Source organism: Phytophthora sojae (assembly GCF_000149755.1).
Source record: "Phytophthora sojae unplaced genomic scaffold PHYSOscaffold_4, whole genome shotgun sequence".
In the NCBI taxonomy this organism is placed as follows: Eukaryota; Oomycota; class Peronosporomycetes; order Peronosporales; family Peronosporaceae; genus Phytophthora; species Phytophthora sojae.
In genome coordinates this window covers 1,624,501-1,643,444 of record NW_009258118.1, presented here as the reverse complement: position 1 = coordinate 1,643,444, position 18,944 = coordinate 1,624,501, and the positions used below count along the sequence as shown (strand labels likewise).

The 18,944-nt window shown below is 55.5% G+C and overlaps 10 protein-coding genes across 10 annotated transcripts; 2 read left to right on the top strand and 8 right to left on the bottom strand.

Annotated features, from left to right (window-relative positions):
• Positions 1-220: 220 nt before the first annotated feature.
• PHYSODRAFT_504294 (hypothetical protein) lies at positions 221-1,015 on the bottom strand (the record flags this gene model as incomplete). Its single annotated transcript, XM_009527712.1, has 1 exon — positions 221-1,015. One exon carries the CDS (start codon positions 1,013-1,015, stop codon positions 221-223), a length of 795 nt encoding a protein of 264 aa, XP_009526007.1.
• Positions 1,016-2,398: 1,383 nt separating this feature from the next.
• PHYSODRAFT_300190 (hypothetical protein) lies at positions 2,399-3,226 on the top strand (the record flags this gene model as incomplete). Its single annotated transcript, XM_009527711.1, has 1 exon — positions 2,399-3,226. The coding sequence occupies one exon, from the start codon at positions 2,399-2,401 to the stop codon at positions 3,224-3,226; it is 828 nt and encodes a 275-aa protein (XP_009526006.1).
• Positions 3,227-6,540: 3,314 nt separating this feature from the next.
• Positions 6,541-7,356, bottom strand: PHYSODRAFT_499085 (hypothetical protein; the record flags this gene model as incomplete). The annotated part of the gene is made up of 1 exon (XM_009527710.1): positions 6,541-7,356. A coding segment is annotated over one exon (816 nt), but the record flags the coding sequence as incomplete, so codon positions are not given.
• Positions 7,357-8,309: 953 nt separating this feature from the next.
• PHYSODRAFT_381298 (hypothetical protein) lies at positions 8,310-8,864 on the bottom strand (the record flags this gene model as incomplete). Its single annotated transcript, XM_009527709.1, has 1 exon — positions 8,310-8,864. A coding segment is annotated over one exon (555 nt), but the record flags the coding sequence as incomplete, so codon positions are not given.
• Positions 8,865-9,087: 223 nt separating this feature from the next.
• Positions 9,088-9,777, bottom strand: PHYSODRAFT_259056 (hypothetical protein; the record flags this gene model as incomplete). The annotated part of the gene is made up of 1 exon (XM_009527708.1): positions 9,088-9,777. The coding sequence occupies one exon, from the start codon at positions 9,775-9,777 to the stop codon at positions 9,088-9,090; it is 690 nt and encodes a 229-aa protein (XP_009526003.1).
• A 141-nt stretch (positions 9,778-9,918) lies between these two features.
• On the bottom strand, positions 9,919-10,332 carry PHYSODRAFT_499570 (hypothetical protein; the record flags this gene model as incomplete). The annotated part of the gene is made up of 1 exon (XM_009527707.1): positions 9,919-10,332. A coding segment is annotated over one exon (414 nt), but the record flags the coding sequence as incomplete, so codon positions are not given.
• Positions 10,333-15,491: 5,159 nt separating this feature from the next.
• PHYSODRAFT_382251 (hypothetical protein) lies at positions 15,492-15,761 on the bottom strand (the record flags this gene model as incomplete). Its single annotated transcript, XM_009527706.1, has 1 exon — positions 15,492-15,761. A coding segment is annotated over one exon (270 nt), but the record flags the coding sequence as incomplete, so codon positions are not given.
• A 140-nt stretch (positions 15,762-15,901) lies between these two features.
• Positions 15,902-16,129, bottom strand: PHYSODRAFT_499568 (hypothetical protein; the record flags this gene model as incomplete). Its single annotated transcript, XM_009527705.1, has 1 exon — positions 15,902-16,129. A coding segment is annotated over one exon (228 nt), but the record flags the coding sequence as incomplete, so codon positions are not given.
• A 24-nt stretch (positions 16,130-16,153) lies between these two features.
• PHYSODRAFT_259009 (hypothetical protein) lies at positions 16,154-16,993 on the bottom strand (the record flags this gene model as incomplete). The annotated part of the gene is made up of 1 exon (XM_009527704.1): positions 16,154-16,993. The coding sequence occupies one exon, from the start codon at positions 16,991-16,993 to the stop codon at positions 16,154-16,156; it is 840 nt and encodes a 279-aa protein (XP_009525999.1).
• Positions 16,994-17,219: 226 nt separating this feature from the next.
• Positions 17,220-18,941, top strand: PHYSODRAFT_259037 (hypothetical protein; the record flags this gene model as incomplete). The annotated part of the gene is made up of 5 exons (XM_009527703.1): positions 17,220-17,252; positions 17,686-17,743; positions 17,817-17,842; positions 17,874-18,506; positions 18,552-18,941. 5 exons carry the CDS (start codon positions 17,220-17,222, stop codon positions 18,939-18,941), a joined length of 1,140 nt encoding a protein of 379 aa, XP_009525998.1.
• Between the last annotated feature and the right edge of the window lie 3 nt (positions 18,942-18,944).

Below are 18,944 nucleotides of genomic sequence, written 5' to 3'. Positions count from 1 at the left end.
CTGTCAAAGACAGCACCACATCGGCCCCGTGCGTCTCCGTGTAGCCATTGCCACTCTGAGCCGGTCGCTGCAGTGCGAACGAAGATCGAGAGCCAATGGAGGTCTGCCACGCCACGAGCAGACTGCTGATAACCATCGTGGCTTCCATGTGCATCGATAGACCGATCCAAGATTTCGATTTCCATTGACATTGATACAGTACTGCACACTTGATATTAACTTACTTGTCGACCTTGCTGCTGCTGGTTGCGTTGATGGCCCGATAGACGTCGGGGGCCATCGCTGCGCTACTGACGATGAAGCTCACACTACCGAGCACGTAGTACGTGATGGCCGTGTTCATGTAGTGCGTGCCTTCGTCGACGCGGTTGATGAACCCGGGCATGTAGAACCAGCTGCCAATGATGAAGCACAGCGCGCCGACGAACGTCCCGAGCACCGAGAGCGTCCCCCAGCTGAACAGGTTCGAGACTCGGAAGCCCGAGTCGTGCGGGTCCTCGTGGGTCATGCAGATGAACAAGACGTCGGCAAGGGCGGCGAGGCAGAAGAGGACACATCCGATGATGAAGGCCCAGCACCCGAGCTCCGGCGCCTTGACGTACCATGACGGGAGGAAGTAGAGGCCCCCCAGGATGAAGATGGACGTGGCCATGTAGTTGAACAGCGCGGTGAACGCGCGCAGCACCTGACGCAGCGGCGTGCGGTGGTTGTACCGGATCGTCTGGATGAAGTCGAGGTTGGCCCCGATCCAGAAGAGCGCGCAGCCGACCACAAAGTCCCAGCTGCCGAAGAGTCCGCCTTTGCCGTCCCACACGGCCGAGTACTTGGGGAAGAAGTAGATGGAGCCCAGCAGGAAGAGCAGCGAGCCCAACAAGTAGGCCAACACGCGCGAGACTTCGAGCCATTTCTCCCACGATTCGAGCAGGTGGTTCTCAGGTAGCAGCACGTCCGGCCCTGGAAGCCGAGGCGTTATCTGCAGCGAGTAGTTCGAATTCCGCGGCGTGATTCCTGGCATGTTGACAGCTTTGGGAAGGAGTGGTGGTGTATGGTGGAGCGATCGTCAGGCTGGAAATTCGGCAATGAATGCTTTTGTAGGCTGGGACAGTAGGGCGCATGACACGCGAGAGGACCAGACGGGATTGCAGGAGGGAGACTATGGGGATAAAGCCGTGTTTGCCCGGCAGAGCTCCGCGGACACGCGAGGTCAAGCAAAACACGCCGTCAGGTGCAGTCCGGGGACCAAGCAACACGACCTCCGTGCGGACCAAAGGTCGGAAGATGGCGCTGATCCGCCACGCGGGAGTTGTGCTTGTGCACTCGTTTGGGTATCCTGAGTGGAGATCGCGTTTATCGGTAGGATACGCGAGGTTTGGAGGTTGGGTGTTGGAGTGAGGGGTTCGTCTCAACATGCAGGCAAATCTTGAATTTGGTGGCAAGCCGGACAACGACTGACAGCTGGAGGTGGACAACAATTCAGTGTCCGCTGGTGCAACAGCTCGGATGTTTGCTGCTGGCAAAGGTATTCTTCATGATACATGTACCTTTCTGACGAACATTGAACGAGGTGATCATGCCCACGTCGGTGCAAAAATCTTCGACTCGGGAAGTTCATAAATGTTAGGTTGCACACGTCAGATTCTACAGTCGATATCTTTGTTTCGGTCGCTTCAACTTCGATGATACTGCAAGTGTATCTCGTTAAGCCAACGCTGACTCATTACCCTACAAGGCAGGCAGTACGAAACAATTTTTCTAAGATGTCATGCAACTTAGGCGAGTCATCAAGATAACCAACGAATATCGTACAGGATTATCATAGCACGTCAATAACGTGTCTGCTGCTTCGAACTTCCCCTTCCTTTGCCGTCTTTTGACTGCCGCCATACCAAAGCCCAGAGAATTACCGCCAACAGCAACATGAAGTTCTTGAGTCCGTTTTGATCCTCACTACTCAGGTGGAGGCTACATTTGTCGCCATCTTCCTCCACCATGCCACAACATCGGAATCCACTAATAATAATCGATGGACGAACATTGCACGGAGCCAATGTCAAGTTTCGTCAATGCGCGGTATCCTGAGATCTCAGCCAAGGGGTCCGATAAGTGTGAAATTGTTCACATCACAAATGCTCTGCTCGCACTCGTGAAAGTTCTTCAGTAGCCCCGAACTGAGCAAATTCACCGCGAGTGTTGGCAGAAGGCACCCACTTGGCCAGCAATTCCAGAGCAGCTTGGGAGTTTTTCTTGGATCTCGGTGTCTGTCTTACCCGCTCACTCGCGCTAATCTTGTCCGGAACTCGCACGTCATGTCCTCTGTGCAAGCGTTCAGGCATTCGCGGATTCTTCGTTGAGTGACCAAGCATCCCTAGAGCTCATGCGAAGCGGTAACCCCCGCAAGATGGACTTCACGGTCAAGATTCCCCCCCACCACGAGCCTCAGGTGCTGCTGCCAGGGAATCACCAGCTCGAAACATGGGAAAAGTGGCTCGAGGTGTCGCGCGCCTCGGCCTATTGCATCGGCTCGCTGCTGTTTCTGCTCGGCTCCATCTTCTTCTACCCGGAGTACGCGGCCAAGTGGAATGGCAACGCCGTCCTGTTTGCCAGTTGGGGCTTCGTGGTCGGCTGTCTCTACTTCTTCGCAGGCGCCAACCTCGACTTCATCCAGAGCATCCGCTACAACCACGGCACGCAACTGCGCCAAGTGCTCCGCGCGTTCACCGCGTTGTGCAACTACATGGCCGCATCCATCTTCGTCCTGGGCGCGCTCTACTTCCTCCCTTCCTGGTATCCGAGATCCCCGGAGCTCGGGTGCTGGGCCTTCATCAACGGGTGTGTCCTGTTCTGCATCGGCGCGATTGTCGAGATCCTCTTCATCTGCACGACCCACGAGGACCCGCGCGTTTCAGGCTTCAGGATCACGAACGCCTTGTGTTGGGGGACGGTGGCGGCGCTCAGTACTCTCGCCGGCTCCGTGTTCTTCATCGTCGGTAGCTGGTACTACCTGCCCGAGTACATCAACCGCGCGGACGACGGCACGCACTACATGAACACGGCCATCACGTCCTACGTCCTCGGCAGCGTCTGCTTCGTCGTCAATAGCTGCGTCTTGGCTCTCGGCGTGTACCGCAGCGTCACCACGACGAAAGATGACAAGCTTCGACGTCCATCAGGCAAATGCCTCGAGTCCGATGGGGGGACAAGCGCCTCCACCTCGATAGACATTTAGAGGCTTGCACGCACCTCGCAGTGCTTCATCCTGCTGACAGGTGATCGAAAACCCAGCAAAAGCTCGCCGATCCGGTGCTTGCCGAGCCTCACGTGACTACAGTAGATGGCGACGCCCCGACAACCGATGCCATGATGCGGTAGCCGGATCTGCCGTGGACCATTACAAGCGCAGCAACGACTCACGCTGGCGTGGGGCGGGTCCCACTTCGAGTCGGGGTAGTCGCGGCTTTCGGTGCAAGTCCCTGGTGGCCTCCGCGTTGACTCCACACGTTGGTGACCGCCAGTGGAACCACCTGCCCCCTCTCTCAGCAACAATGTATCAGCGGACAGCGGCAACAGCCGACTGAATGTCAGTCGGTGGTGGCGCTGCAGATCATGGCCGCCTCGCCGATCAAACATCTGCGGGCACCCGTGTCAACAACGATGCTGTTGACTCAACACTGTTGACAGTGTTGAGACTGCGCACCCGCTCCAGTCTGCGATTTCCACAGCTCCGCGCACCAGTACAGATGACCACGGAAAAAATACGCCAGCACTGACCACTATCCTCCATAGTAAACAGGTAGCTACCAAAAAACACGCCAGTTGAGCTGATTGGTCAAAAGTGAGGTCTTAATCCCAGAGAAAGGTCAATAATGTAGAGAGAGAGAGAAGGTAGTCTATTGAACCTTAGTTAATAGCCTCCTGAAACTTTCTAAGTCTTTTGATCAGCGCTGACTCCTTCCTCTTGAGCCACGGCGCTAGGGCTGGAGGTGAATCTGGAGGTTCAGCCTCAATCGTGATGGCTATATAGCAATCCAGAGTGAGCTGTAGCCGAAGCCCATTTGTCCTGGTTGCTGGCTTGTTCCGTTCACTGCGTGCCACTGCTGATCTTTGCCTCAGACAGCTGGCCCACATGTATTCCAATTCTCCATTTCTTTCCTTCGTGGACGACTTGGTTTCGAATTTGCCACAGCAGTGCGTATCCCATACTACACAGACTCCACCAGATCCGTCCGAGAGCGTCTTCATAGTCTTTGTTCCATTTACCATAGCATTCCAAAAGCACTCGCCTCATTCTGTCACTGACAGGAGGAGCCACCCGTGACGAGATGTAACTCTTATACGCCTCGAGACGACTGCTGGATATTTCATGGCCGAGCCAATGCTCCACAACGACTCCAAAACTGTTGGGCTCGCTCGCAGCCCCATGTAATGTGCGTGAACGTGACCTTGCCTGCCGTGACGTCCTGGGCGAGAAGACAGCCATCCGTCGGACGCTCGCCTTCGTAATGCAAATTTAATTGCTGAGCGGCCATTCGATCGGCCACCCAGACCTGGTAGTTTGTCAACGTGTTCGATGCGTCCAAAGCTGTTGCGGTAGTTGACTCTGGAGACCTCGTATCCAGTCATCTCGTTCACCTCGGACTTCCCACCTCTTGAGCAGCTTATCGAGGTCGGGACTGGCGTGTACCCGAAGCTGTTTCTTAGGCTGCATCTTCAAATCCCTTATAATGTTTCGATTTCGGGTCCTTGCTGGTACTTGCCAAGGGAATCCGTGAATCCTGGGGTGTGCATGAAAGACTACTCCCTCCAAGTGCTTGGATAGTTTCGTCGCGTCCTTTTTGGCATTGCACTGCGATACGACTTTCCAATTGAGCCCGTTGCTGCAGCGTGATTGTAGATTTTCCTGCATTGGAGACTCCCACCACAATAGAATCAGCCTCCACTGACCAGACGTAACTTTGCGTGAGGCGCGGTGGTTTCCGTAATTGAAGCTGTGGGGCTCGACCGAGTTGTTCTCCCACTTCAATTCGGGACGAGTGGAGCAGAATAGCGATCAACCATCGCTCCAGTTTGGCGATGGTGTCCCGCCTGACATCCCGGTGCTGTTGGTACTCGTACCGTGTAGGTCGTTCTGTGAGTCCTGACGATTTCAAGGCTCGCGATCGAGGCTACCGCGATTCTGTCGTATTTGGCTCGCGATAACACTGGCTTATTACTATCTGGGATCCACGGGTTATCCGCCCATGCGAATGTGCCCCAGAACGCCGTGAGCTCCAGTATTTCCAGTCGGTTTGACGGTAGACCTCCCAAATCCACTTCGACGGTGATTATTTCAAGCGATCGAGGCTGGTAGGTCGCGCTCCTCGCAAGCTGTCCGGCTGCAGCTGCCAGTCGTGGAACATACACTGCCGATAATTCCTGGCGTTCATGCTGTTCAGCTTCTGTAGGAGCTAGAGCGGCGCAGACTTCTGTCTGAAAGAGGTGGCGGCGACTGCCCCCCGTCGATTGACAACGGCTTTTACTGTCCTTTCGCGGTGTCACTGCTGGTTCGTCTCCGTGAAAACCCATCCATGCAAGCCAGGCCTCTCGGTAGACATCGTGCCAACTCAGTAGCCACAGCATTGACATTTTCACCCGTTGTGCTTGGATCGCCACGGGCACTGATATTAGACCCAGCCCACCGGCTTGCTTGGGTGTGAAGATCAGACTCGGTGTTAACTTGTGTCGACTGGGATCATCTTTGAGTTGCCGCCGCCACAAGAACTGCTTCTGCATGTTGACTAAGCTCGTCAAAACCTCCTTGGTAGGAGGAAACATTTTTGCAGTAAACAGCACCGCAGGCAGCACGATTGCGTTGATCTACCCTGTCGCGCGCTGTCGTTGCTGCTTGCTCCGCGGTTGCCATTCTTCGGTGAATGCTGCGAATCCGTTTGGCCCAATTGACTTTGCTGAGATCGCTGAAACCCACGTCGTACCCGAAATAGCGAACTGTGTCTCCCACAGGTAGTACTGGAATTCCGCACCAATTCTCCGCTAATATCGCTTTATTCAAGAAAATAAACTTACTCTTGGCTGGTTGCACCTTGAGCTCCGAGATTTGACCAAAGTGTTCGACGATTTTCATAACCCTTGGTAACACCGTGGAGTCATCTACAAATGCTGAGAATTTGTGCTCCCCATGACGCGGGCTCTTCGAGACCTTCAGACCGCGCAGTTGCTCATCCTGTTGAAGCGCCAGCGCTAAAAATTCCGCCGCTAAGATGAAAAGTAGAGGAGCTAGCGGACATCCTTGCCTGATGCCCGATTTAACCTCTAGCGGCGAAGAATACTGGCCGTTCACGAAAAATTGTGCTGTGGTTCCTTCATGCAGTCGAGCCATGAGATCAACGAATTCCGGCGCAAAACCAAATTGACGTAACACTTCCAGGAGAAAGACGCGGTCCACAGTATCACAGGCTTTGGCGAAATCAAGAAGTAGGATCCCTGCACTGTCCGACGCATTGATAAAGGCGTCATAAATTGCATTCTCCAGTTGAGCTAGCATCATCACCACGGACCGGTCCATTTGCCGGCCGTGAACGAAAACTTGTTGAGTAGACGGCCGAGAAATCTTTGAAGCCGCGTTGCCAATACTTTTGCGAACAGTTTGTAGCTTGTTTGAAGGAGTGAGATTGGACGATAATCTAAGGCGTTCGGCGAGTCTCCCTTCTTCCGGAGAGGCACTACCACGGCTTTCAGGAAGGAGTCTGGTGGGGGGCTTCCTTGTAGGAGATCGTTACAGACAGTCACAAGCCGAGGGATCATCGATGCCGCCAGATCTAGGTAGAAATCGTTGTTGAGCCCATCTTCACCTCCAGCTTTGCTCCGTTGGAGATCCGCCACTGCGGCGGGCAGGTCGTCTTCGGTGATAGGAGCCAGAAGCCGCTTATTGTCCTCTACTTGCACTCGTCTCTCGAGGGGAACGGTAGCAAACGCCTTCAGAGCTACTTCCATTTGTTGCGGGGTTAGACAGCTATGACGTTGGCCCATTATTGTTGCCCACACACGTGAACATCGTTCTGGTATAGCGTGAGATTCGTCAAAGGTTTCCCCTGACGGAGCTTGGATAGCCGAAACAGTTTGATCGCGTTCCCAGACTGCCGTTCGCTTAAACAGCCAGCGAATGTCCGCCTGAGTTCGTTCGAGATGTCTTCCAAAGCGAGCAGCACTGCGGTCCCGCACGTCTTGGACCAATGCGGTCAGGAGTTGCGTGCGGCTGGTGGCGTTCTCACGCAACTGCCTCTGCAGCTTATTCGACTTGCGCCTTCTGCGCTTTTTCTCTCGCCGAGCGATGTGCTTTATGGCATTTCGACATTGCTTGATCCAGGCGTCCCAGCTGAGATAACCAGGACCCCGCTGCGGCGCCTTCCCATTGAGCTCCCGTAGCAGTTCTTCAATTTGACGTTCCGAGTCTGCCCCATGAATGGGGTAATTGACCCGTCGCTCGACGGGTTTGTCGTGATGCGATGCTGAATTGCGCAGATGAAGCGTGACCTCGTTATGGTCTGAGGGCACTGGTGGAAGTTGACCGTGTAGCCACTGTAACCACGGGGTTTTGCTCTACGGGATGTAGAATCTGTCAATTCGACTAGCCACTTCGCCACGCCAAAACGTACAATGCTCGTGAGGTGCTAGCTCCAACTCTTCCAGGGCCGACCCAAGTTGGACGCGAGCATCAACTAGTCTCGATTGTTGGACGATCCGGGAAAGAGTTGCGCTTTCCGTTTTGTCGATTCTTGTCCCGCCTCGTCGATCGAGTACCGGAGACTCCACGCAGTTAAAATCACCCGCCAAGATGAGGTTGGCGGTATGACGGGGCCTCCATCGTTGTAGGCCCGTGAAGAAAGATTCTCTAGTCCCTTGGTTCGACGCCGGCGCATACACATTCAGAATGTGCATATCTTGGAAAGTTACTCCAATTGCCCGCTCGTTCCAAAGCTGCTGGCTCCAAGGTTGAATCACGGATTGGAACTCTGGAAAAACTAAGATGCCCACCCCTGCCGTTTTCTGCGGTGCTACACTCCAATATGACAGCGAAGGCTGTCCAGGCGGAAGACTCCACATCCGATTCCATCTCTCCTCGAGCTCAGCTTGCTCTTTCTTAGAGCTGACATGCGTCTCCTGAAGAAGAATCAGCGCGGGCCGTTGAGCTCGAGGAATGGTTCGCCACGCTGACAGCCACTCCCATCGGTTGGTAGAACTAAATCCTTGGACGTTCTGAGTGATGATCTTAATATCGGTCGCTTTGTCAGGAATGCAGCTTTGAAGGTCGGGAGCTTGCGAAGAGCGGTCAAGTGTCGTTGAAGCTTGGTCTGGGCTGAGTCATCAGGGTGGCTGTCCTCGCCAATCATTGCGGCCACCTTCTCTGCGTAAATGTGCGCAAACAATATGTAGTTGCTTAAGCGAGATGTCCGCGATGGAGCACATAGCCACATGACTACGTCCCGCCCATAGTTCTCTGCTATTTCTACGTCCCATTCGTCGGTACTGGTCATAATTGCCTTCCTCCGCTTGTTATCAACCGCGCGCTCTGTTCGAAGCCCCCACTGCGCGAGACGGCGAACTCGGGTCGGATCTGTTTTCTCATCCTGCTGCCCTGCTTCAATCGCCGTCTGCCAGCATTCGTCTCGCCAAGGTGAAGTTAGCTCGTCCAGCACTTGCGGGGCTAGAAGCTGCACTATTTCGTGGCTGTGACCGAAGGTGCGGAGCAGGTGAAGAATATAGTCTCGTTCTTGCTTGGCTGCCGCCAACCAGGTCTCAACCGAGGCGTCCACCGCTGGAAATGGTACGTCAGAATGCGGTGCCCATTCGCCCGCGTAAGCACTCCAAAAATTTGGCCAACTTGGCATACCTTCCGGAGTACTCGGCTGTGGCAATCGGCTGGGACTGTCCACTTCTTCGAACATGGTGAGCAGATTCTTGGTTGGATCGTCACTATTTCGCTTTTTCAGCAGCACAGCCCGGTTGTTAACATTCACCACTATTCCATCTTCCACACGACGCTCAACCGGAGTAGTTACGTGCGCCCGCTTACCAGGGGCTGCTGGGGAGGAATTACGCCTGAGTATTCGCCGGGGTGCAGCCACTCGGGAAGTAGATAAATCGTCGGAGCTCCGTCACTGGCTGAGTGTCTCCGCTCTTCTCCTCCTCGAGACGTTGGCGCCACTGCCGAACCACTGGCTCTGGGATTTGAAATTCGACCATGTATTTCTTGCACTGCTCGGGATCGCTTAAGTCCGCTGCTAGAAGCCGTTTTTGCTGGTGAAGCGACAGCTGCGACACCATGGCAACGAGAAAATGTAGTAACTCTTGGGTGCGCTCGCCGCCAACTCGGAGAATCTGGTCAATCTCTTGCTTGAGCGTATGATAAATTGTCGGGCCGCTCAGCCTTTCTTCTACCTCCTCTAGGTTGCCGCTCCAAGCTTCTGGGTCCCACGGTGACTGGGACCCGTACTGTGACTCAGCGTTCGGCTCTGCGTCCTCTTCCGTCTTCATCTCCTCATACCACCCTCTCCCTGCTTCAGTCTCCTGAGGGAGATCACCCTTTTCAGCCGCTTGTGCTTCCGTGGCTGGGTCCGTCGTCTCCGTCGCACTTGGCCGCCTAGTTTCCAGGTCCCCATCGTCACTTCCTGCCATCTCCACGTCCTCCTCGCTGGCTCCCTCTTCAGCTGCGATATCTTGAGCCGGAGTACTGTGAACATAAACACTATAGTGTTGATTATGGTAGTGAAGAACAAGCGGCATATTGTCGTCGTTTGACCTCGCTTTCCGTTTGAGCTCAATGACTTTCTTCACACAGCCTTCAGCAGAGAGTGGAAACTCTCCGCAAGTCGAGAAATCCTTTTTGTTGGCATGGCGTGTTTCCGGTTCATAATGAAGTGCACTCCAGATCGTTTTGCCAGGCACAAAGCTGATGACGAAGATGTCTCGTTGCAGCATGGTTCCATAGGTAGCGAGAGTGTCATTGCTGCCCCAAAGCTTCTCGGGCAGGAAGACAGCGGGGTCCGACGAGCTGGATCCATACTCTATGAGGTAGCGTCGGTACTCTTCCTCGGAGACTGGTTGTGTCATCTTCTCGTAGCCACGTCCGAGCTGTATTAGCGTCTGCTTCCGCTGGGCGTGTGGGTATTTCAGCGGGAAATCGATGAAGGCCCTCGCCGCGCATCCTATTTTCAAAGCCGTGACCGCTTGAACAAGGCGATCCGGGGTGTCGGAGAAGCTGCAGCTCGCTAACGCTTGGGCCACCAAGTAGACCTGGCAGTTTCCGGATCTCGGAGTGGATACTGGTCGGAGGCCCATAGAAACAAGAGCTCGCGACAGAGACTTCTCTAGTGCTTCCTCGCCGTGGGTTTTCGCACTTGTTGCTGGCGGGACGTGGTCTCGCTCTTGCGTCATAGGAACCGGAGCAAGAGCAGCGGCTAGCTCTGCTAAGGCAGCATCTTCCACTACCAGTAGTTCGGCGTGGGCTTTACGGATTACTTTGGCCGTGGGTTTCGGCTTGTTCGGTTGTTCTGGCTTCTTCTCGTCTTGTTGGGACGCCTTCTCGTCAGTCGACTCCACAGTCAGCGGATTGAATCGCGACCCAGCTTTAGCGTTTTGGTGCGCGCCACTCACGGGCCCTTTCTTCTTGTCAGGATTCGGGGTCTTGTCAGCACTCTTAGCCGGCACAGGTCCTTGCTGGACTGGGAAGTTTGTGTGGTGTAGGGAACATCAAGTTTTGTGTCACACTCCAAGGCCGCAGTGGAACAACGTACCAGTAGCCAAGTTCTACTCGGCGGGATGACCGTCCGCCGAGCTCAGTGGGCAAGAATGCGCTGATGGACCGCTGAACTCGGCTGATGGTGTCAGAAACTCAAGGAACACCGGCCCCGACCTGGTGACACGTGGCAGACCCAGTAATGAAGACCCAGCCGAGTTCAGGAAGGCACTGGACACGCTCAGCAGAGATCATGGGGGGTTCAAGCCGCCGAGCTCAGGCTAAACGGTACCATGTACCGTCCGATACGGTAACCAGGCTCAATTGAGTCCGGGAGTTGCGCAGTCGAGTTCACTGGTCGCTCTGCCGAGTTTACGAGTCGCCCCGCCGAGTTCGCGGGTCGCTCCGCCGACTTCACTGGGTTTCCGACACCTTATCCGGCTCAGCCGAGTTCGCCAGGTTATACGGACACGCCGTATCCGGCTCAGCCGAGTTCAAGGGGTTATCCGGACAGGTTATCCGGCTTAGCCGAGCTTAAGCGTCGCCGAGCTCGGTGAAAAGTCGGCCGAGATCCAAAACCGCCCACTTTCATTTCGTATTTGTATAGGAGCTTAGGAATAGTGGAGGCGCCCCTTCAGGGCGCCCGACAGAGATAACAAACAACAGAGCAGAAATTTCTAGGTCCACAACACGTGCACGCGCTTCCAGTAAGTCCCTGCACGGGATTATGTCTGCTGTCAGCACCCGAGAGGCATAGCTTGTAGGGTGTTGACTGGTAGCGCCAAGAGATTAAGGTCGGCCCGGGTTGGGCGCGTGTCTCGCCAAGCACGAAGGAAAAGGCTCGCCACCGCTGCGAGCCGGTGTTCCCGTACGTCCCGGGCACTGATTGCTGAGTCGAGAAGCCTTTGCTCTTGGCGACCCGTAAAAGCCCGCGTGGGCCGTCGTCCGTCCTTTGGCGGAGGGCACGGGATTTCTAATTCCGGAGTCAGGTAACTCAGCTGGCTTCCGTGATTGACTGGCTTGGGGTACTTGGTCTCGGCGAGGACGAGACATCACTGTCCCGGAAGGGCCGAACCGCTGGGGGACATCTCAGCGCAGGCCAACAAGGGCCGACTAGCTCGGCTGTTGTTGTGTTTGTAGCCAGGGTGCCACATCTGACGATGTTGTGCGTGCTACTACACCACAACTGGTGCCGCGACCCGGGAGCAGGGTGGTTTGTTTTCGTTGGTACCAAGTTAACCAAGTTTCGAGTACTGAGCAAGATGGTCAAGGGGAGATCGTTGCCGAGCTGGGCCAGTCCAGCGACGGCTGGGGGTTCGCTTCACACGAAGCCGAACTCAGCTTGCGGAAGGATCGCCGACATGACGATGGAAGCGGTCCCAACCGTTCGGTTTGGCGACGACCGCACCTAAGACCGAGGAAGAGATGGAAATATTGGAGATTATGATGAAGAATGGAAGAAAGCCGAGTTGCTCAGCGGGGCAGCTGAGTTCTCGCTGCATGTTGGGCGCATGGAGAAACCTCGACGAGCCCAACAATACCTCGCAGCCGAGCTCGGTGATGATGCGGACGACGACAGTCAAGACGTCGCTTCAGGGGACCGTCCGCCTCTGATACAACGAGCGACGAGGGCATCAAGCGCGAAATGCCCGAGTTGGGATTCGGTGCCGAACGTCTCGTGGGAAACCTTTCCACTCGACTAGGGGCAATCGAAGAAATGTGAAACCCGTCTGCAAATGGTGCAGTTGCAGATGCGGTCTAAGGCTATTGCACCAAAGAGATGATCCGCCGACTCAGTGAAGACAGCAGGCTGGGTCGAGTCGAAGAATGATACTGCGTCAACTGTATGGATTATATGAATTACATGATATCGAAATGGAGTGAGCGAAGATGGAGCTGGAAAGCAAGAAGCCCATTCGCCGGGTTAGCGTTGGGATCGGTGCGGCCGCCACCGCCACCAGGCTGGTGGAATCCGCATCTCGGATCGAAGTCTCAGCCGAGTTGCCGAGCTGAGCGATTAAGCCCAGCTGGTCTGACGACGACCCTGTGAAGAAGCTGAGGGAGGTGATGTGCGTCTGCACAGATTGAGCGAGTCAGCCGTCGATACCAAAGCTGTGCTGACTCGTCACTGGGTCCGTGAACACGCTACCCACTGGGGCGCTGTGTGTGATATGCGGCGGTACACCCTTGGGTACGACCGCCGGGACCTCCGACCAAGTCGGTGAACGATCTTCGCGTTGTGCACTAAAGCTGAGTTGGAGCGCAGGTGTGCTGACGCGAAGCCGTGCTGATATGGAGCCACGCTCAAACAGGAAAGCCGAAGCGAAGTCGAGTTCGCACGATGTTCCAGTGAGGCCGTAATCACTCCATGTTTACCGAGAGGCGACTAGCCGAGCGGTCGATGCGCGGCGGCGGTGAACAAACCGAAGTTGCAGCAAAGCTGGACTTGAGCAAAGCTCAGCGGAGGCACGCTGGGCAGGCGCGTCGCCGAGAATGTCGACGTACCAGCGATCTCGAACGGGGGGGGGGCCGAGTTCATCCGTAGCTGAGCAGAAGCAGCCACCTGCTTTGAAGATGGACTCCGACTTCAATCGATCCGACGTAGGGCTACCACCGAGTTTAACTGCGGTCAGCCTGAAGCCGAGTCGGTGAAATCGCCGAGTCACGGCGTCGCAAAAGTGTACCAAGCATCCAAAGCTGGACTGAAGAGGAATGGATTCCACGCGGCCGCGGTCGTATTCACATTGAGCCAACATGAGCAGAGCTTGGTCAGGGGTCGAGCATAGCCGAGTCGAAACACCCCTTCAAAGCGCTGATACTTCCGCTAAGGGACTGAGCTGGTCAGGCAGCCAGCTGTGTCGTTCGCTCAGCCGAGCTTGCCTATCACCTTGCTCAACTGGGCTAAGCTGAAGCGGAATCAATGCCAGGTGGACATGAGTCAAGCTAGACCCGGGTTGATTCGTGGCAGAGCCACAAAACATAGGGATCAAGTGGCGCCTAGGCGAATTGCAGCAGAGGTTTGTCTTGAATCCGAGCTGATCGGGATCAGGTACAAATGCAGCCGAGGTCAGCACCAATTGAGTTGAACCACAGTCAAGCTGAAGCCGAGATGCGTTTAAGCAGAGCCGAGTTGAAGCGAGACCGAGATCACGCTGCGTCCGAATGAGGTCCCGTTCGCACTGGGTTGCTGCGAAGCCGAGAACATTGGAGTACGATCAAGCTGGAATGGGATACCGAGTTCCAGTAGTGCCGTGTGTTGGATGTCGCCAATCTGAAGTGTACTCACTTCAACGGAAGGAAACACTGGGCTGAGTTGCGGTACGCCGAGTTTCAGTTAGATCACGTTCGGAAGTTCGCCGAGTTGAGTGCTGGTAAACGCACCATGTTTCGATTGGAGAGCGCTCATGCCGAGTTCGAGGTGTAGCCGAGCTGAGTCTGAACACGCTTCACAGCTGAACCGAAGATACCGAATTCAAACTGAGTTTGAACGCAGCCGAGCTCGCGGCGAGCCGAGTTGGATGTGACCGAATGAAGTGCTGTTCCAGTCGAGCTTGCCCACCACCTTCCCAACCAAGCTGAGCCCAGTCGGGGTAAGCTGGTCTAACAGAGCTGGAGACATGCCGAAGTCAAGGTCCGTTGACCAATGAGCCCAGCTCGGCCCGTTCAGGACAACTCGACTGGAGCATCAAACGCATCGGGATCGCCTTGTTCGTTTATACAATGACACAGCAACGGTGAGGGCTAACTCAACGCACCAAAGTGAGTGGGGCAAACACTTACCAGGCTAGTTGAGTCGATGAAGCGGAGGCTGTGTTCAAGTCCAGCCGAGTTCAAGGTCAGCGGATAGCAGCTAGTCGTCAGGACAACCGAGTTCGGACAAAGCTGAGTTCAACTTGCTGCTGCACTTCTCGCCAATAAGCTCAGTTGGGTTGGATTTCGAGCTCAGCGCGGCCCGATCGGGGAAGCATTTCTTGACCTGCCGAGTTCCCGGTGCCTTGTATCATGCCAAGACAACTATCAGGCTTCACTCGACGCACCGAAACGAGAGGAACGTGCTTACCTGGTCAGCCGAGTCGCTGGCAGCATCCATGGCCGCTCATTTTGACGGAGACAGCGATGCTCGGCTTCGTCGGTATTGCAGCCAATCGAGCACTTCCCCGACACCTGCATCACCTACTCGCTTTGCTGCGGCAGGCCCAACATCAACGCTAGTACTACAGGGGCACCATCTGACTTCGTATGGTTCAGTTCCTGCTACCAGCTGCCACGCCGAGACGACCATCCAGGCCGATTCGCTGCTGAAGTGATCCGACGACGGGGTTTGGTGCGAGCGATAGGGGCATCTACATGTGTACACACCCATGAGGCGCGGAGTCCACGCATCAGACAAGGCCTATACCAAAGATCAAGGCTCAAGCGAGTCTCACCTTCACGGAACGAGGGCGTCGAGCTGGCGTTGCGGGCGTTTCTCGCCACTCGAATTCGGGAAATGTGAAGTCAGAGTGTTTGCGACAGATCTGATTGGACGAAATCAAGCGTGCGACACATCCGGTTGGCCAGGCCACTCACCACTCCGGCTCGTAGCATGGCCGGGGCAGTTGTGGTGTAGGGAACATCAAGTTTTGTGTCACACTCCAAGGCCGCAGTGGAACAACGTACCAGGAGCCAAGTTCTACTCGGCGGGATGACCGTCCGCCGAGCTCAGTGGGCAAGAATGCGCTGATGGACCGCTGAACTCGGCTGATGGTGTCAGAAACTCAAGGAGATCCATGTTCCGCGTCACGTAACGTAGAATGACGACGTACTCTGACGCCGTCGAGATCAGGGCACCATCTTCTTCGTATTGCAGGTCCCAAACATTTGCCCCAGGTATTCGTCTTCCCACAGGATGCGCATTGACTAGTCCGTGCGTCGTTCGATGAAAAGGTACCTTCAGCCCGTCAAACCTACAGGCTGCCTCTCTGGTAAAGAAGTAGAAATGAATCTCGTGCTTCGCTGCGTTGTAGCTGATCGTCTTGACGGCTGCCAGGAGTCCCCAGAGTTGTTGGTTGTTAGTGCTATGGTTCATCGCCGCGATCGAAATACTCTTCTGTAGACTTTGGTGCTCTGAAATGCTTCCTTGACTGGCAGTTCACCATCAAGGCCTATAATCAGAAGCCCCTCCACCTGCGCTCACACTGTACCGATAATTCTCAACTTGTCTTCTGTTCGCATGATGCGGTTGAAGAACTGCGGCAATCGACGGCAGATAACCGTGCCCTCAACTAATCCTTGAACAATTCTCCACTCGTCTTCCGTTCCTTCCCTGAATGCCCCCTTGGAGTGCTTACCGTACGTTTTCTCGCATACCTGCCGGAGCTGAGTGGTTACCTCGGCGGAATACACACTTTGGTTGAACAGGAAGTATTTCGTTGTAACTCCAACTTAACCTCCTCCTTCCTGTTGCCCCGCCACCTTTTGAGCCCATTGGGTGAGCACTGGAGCTTGGAGCTCTGCAGTTTGCATCGAGACCTTTCCCAACTCCTTGCTAAGAACATATTCCAACGACTGCCTGGAGATGTAGACCGTGTGACATGACGCCACCACAAGTCGAGACCATGAAGTCCAGTCTTGATGCTGGGATACCACGATGTCTTCGAAAACGTCGACCAGCCGCTCCATCTCCGGTTTGGTGAGGCGCGGGAGCCGTTGAGCTGCTGCAGACAGGTACTTCTTCTTGCTTGGGCTCTTAGGAAAAACAGTTTCAAAGAGCTGCTGCACTAAGTCCATCCATGCCTGGGGTCGGGGTTTGCGATAGGTGGCGGTTTGCAGCGAGTGCTGAAGCGCTGCAGCCATCTGCTCCGCTGTCGCCGGCTGCTTGCTCTCTTCCTCCATCTCGGCCTTCTTGCTCGTTTCAGCCTGCTGGTGACTGCTCATCTCGGCGACTTGCTCGCGGCGGCCGGAGGTCTCGGTCGTCTCGGGGGGCGCCCCCTCGGTTTGAAGCGGTGGAGGCCCGTCAGATGCCACCTCACTCGCCCTCCCTTCGTTTAAGGCCGGGTCCAACCCTTCATGCTGGCGAGTTCTGTCGTTCGTCATCAACTTGCTGAACTCGTTCCTTTCCGCCGGAAAGTCGTCTTCCTCCTCCGGCTGAGTCTCGGGGACGATCTCGTCCGGTGGTCTCACCTCCGTGTCCACGGGTGAGGTGCCGGGATCGTCGTCCGCCGCCGGGACCTGCCCAGAGGGACGTCGGTCGTCCGAGTCCTTGGCCGAAGCCGCAGAGGACATGGTGATGAACACTTTGACTTGGTTTAAGTATACCAAATCAGGGGCACTGTGCACTTCCAATCCCAGGATCAACGCGTGCCGGGTTGATGGTGAAAGGTCAATAATGTAGAAAAAGACGACAAAGAAGTTACGGTCGTGACAAAGAAAAGGTGGAGTGTATTGTGGCTACAAGAATTCCAGAGCTTCAAAGTGCTGAGGAAGCGCCTTTTCAAAACTCTCAACTACAATGTCCTCATCAAGGCTGTTCCAGGCTATGATAGTGCGCTCGATAATATCAAGGCGCTTTTCTTTTGCCGTTTTGGGGCTTTTGCGGTAAGCCCATGTACTGCGCAGGGCCGACTTCAGCGGGCCCATCACGTTTACGTCGAGGGGCTGGCAAGTGGACGTGGTGTTCGCTGGCAACGGGTCCACCACAGCGAACACTTTCCATGCCATGCTTCGCGGTGCTCTCCGTGCCAGTAATTTTTTGTAGTAATGGTTGGTAAGACATACGAGCTCGTGTTCGTCTGATTGGCTAAAATACAAACATTGTTTTGTATCGGATCAGAAGTCGGGACTTGTCGCATGGCGTATTTTTTGGTGGAGCGTATTTTTCCATCGTTATCTGTACATTCCCCGCCCAGCAAGCACTCGGGTACGCAGTGAGAAGCTCTGCGTCATGGTAGCGAACACTGCACTCCTCCTGCTAGTAGCACTGCTCGCAGCAACGATACCCGTCGTCCACCCACTCGACCAGTCCACCGAAGTCGAGTAAGTCAAACTGGACCCGGACGTCGGCAAGTCCATCGTCGAGCTCATTCAGGCGCGCGGCTACGCGGTGGAGACGCACAACGTGACCACGGCCGACGGGTATATCCTCACGCTGCACCGCCTGCCCAAGTCGTACGCGGAGACTCAATCGGGCGAGGCCGCGGCCGACAACAAGACAGCCATCCTGGTGCAGCACGGCCTGCTGGACAGCAGCTTCTCATGGGTCTGCAACTTCCGCAACCAAAGTCTGGTCTTCGTGCTTGCGGACGCCGGCTACGACGTGTGGCTCGGCAACAACCGCGGCAACACGTACTCGGACCACCACGTCAAGTACACGACCGGGGACGAGGAGTTCTGGGACTTCAGCTGGGAGGACATGGGCAGGTTCGACCTCCCGGCCATGCTCAACCACGTACGGGCCGTCTCGGGCCAAGACACCGTCGCACTTGTAGGCCACTCGGAAGGCACGACCCAAGCTTTCGTCGCCTTCTCCGAGGACCAGACGCTGGCCCAGTCCGTGTCGTACTTCGCAGCCTTGGCCCCCGTGGCCTGGTTGGGCAACACCAAGGCCAAGGCGCTGCAGTTCATAGCCAAAATCTACTTGGACAAGATCTTCGAGGTCTTGGGCCAGGTCGAGTTCCTCTCGCAGAACGAGGTGCTGCAGGAGATCATCGGCGCGTCTGCCTGCACGCTAGACCCTCAGCTGTGTGAGACTGCGCTGGCGCTGGTGTCGGGCGACTCGGAGAACTGGAACTCGTCGCGAGTGGCCGTTTAGCTCTCGGAGATGCCGGCCGGAACCTCCGTCAAGAACATGGCGCACTACGCGCAGAGCATCCGCAAGGATACTTTCTCCATGTACAATTACGGCTGCAGCTGTCTCCGTTTGCTTGGCATCAATCTTTGCTCCAAGCGCATCTGCAAGAACAAGGCCAAGTACGGCTCCTTCGACCCACCGGCCTTCCCGGTCGCTAACATCAAGTACCCGCGCACGGGGTTCTTCCGGGGCGAAAACGACATCCTGGCCGACTCCGCCGACGTCGACCAGCTCCGGAACGCCATGCCGCTATCCACAGTCATCTACGACGAGACCATCAGCGACTTCAGCCACATGGACTTCACCTGGGCCGTCAACGCCAACCAGAAGGTCTACCAGTCCGTGCTCGAGCAACTCGAAGCGTACGTGGGCGTCGGATACTAACAA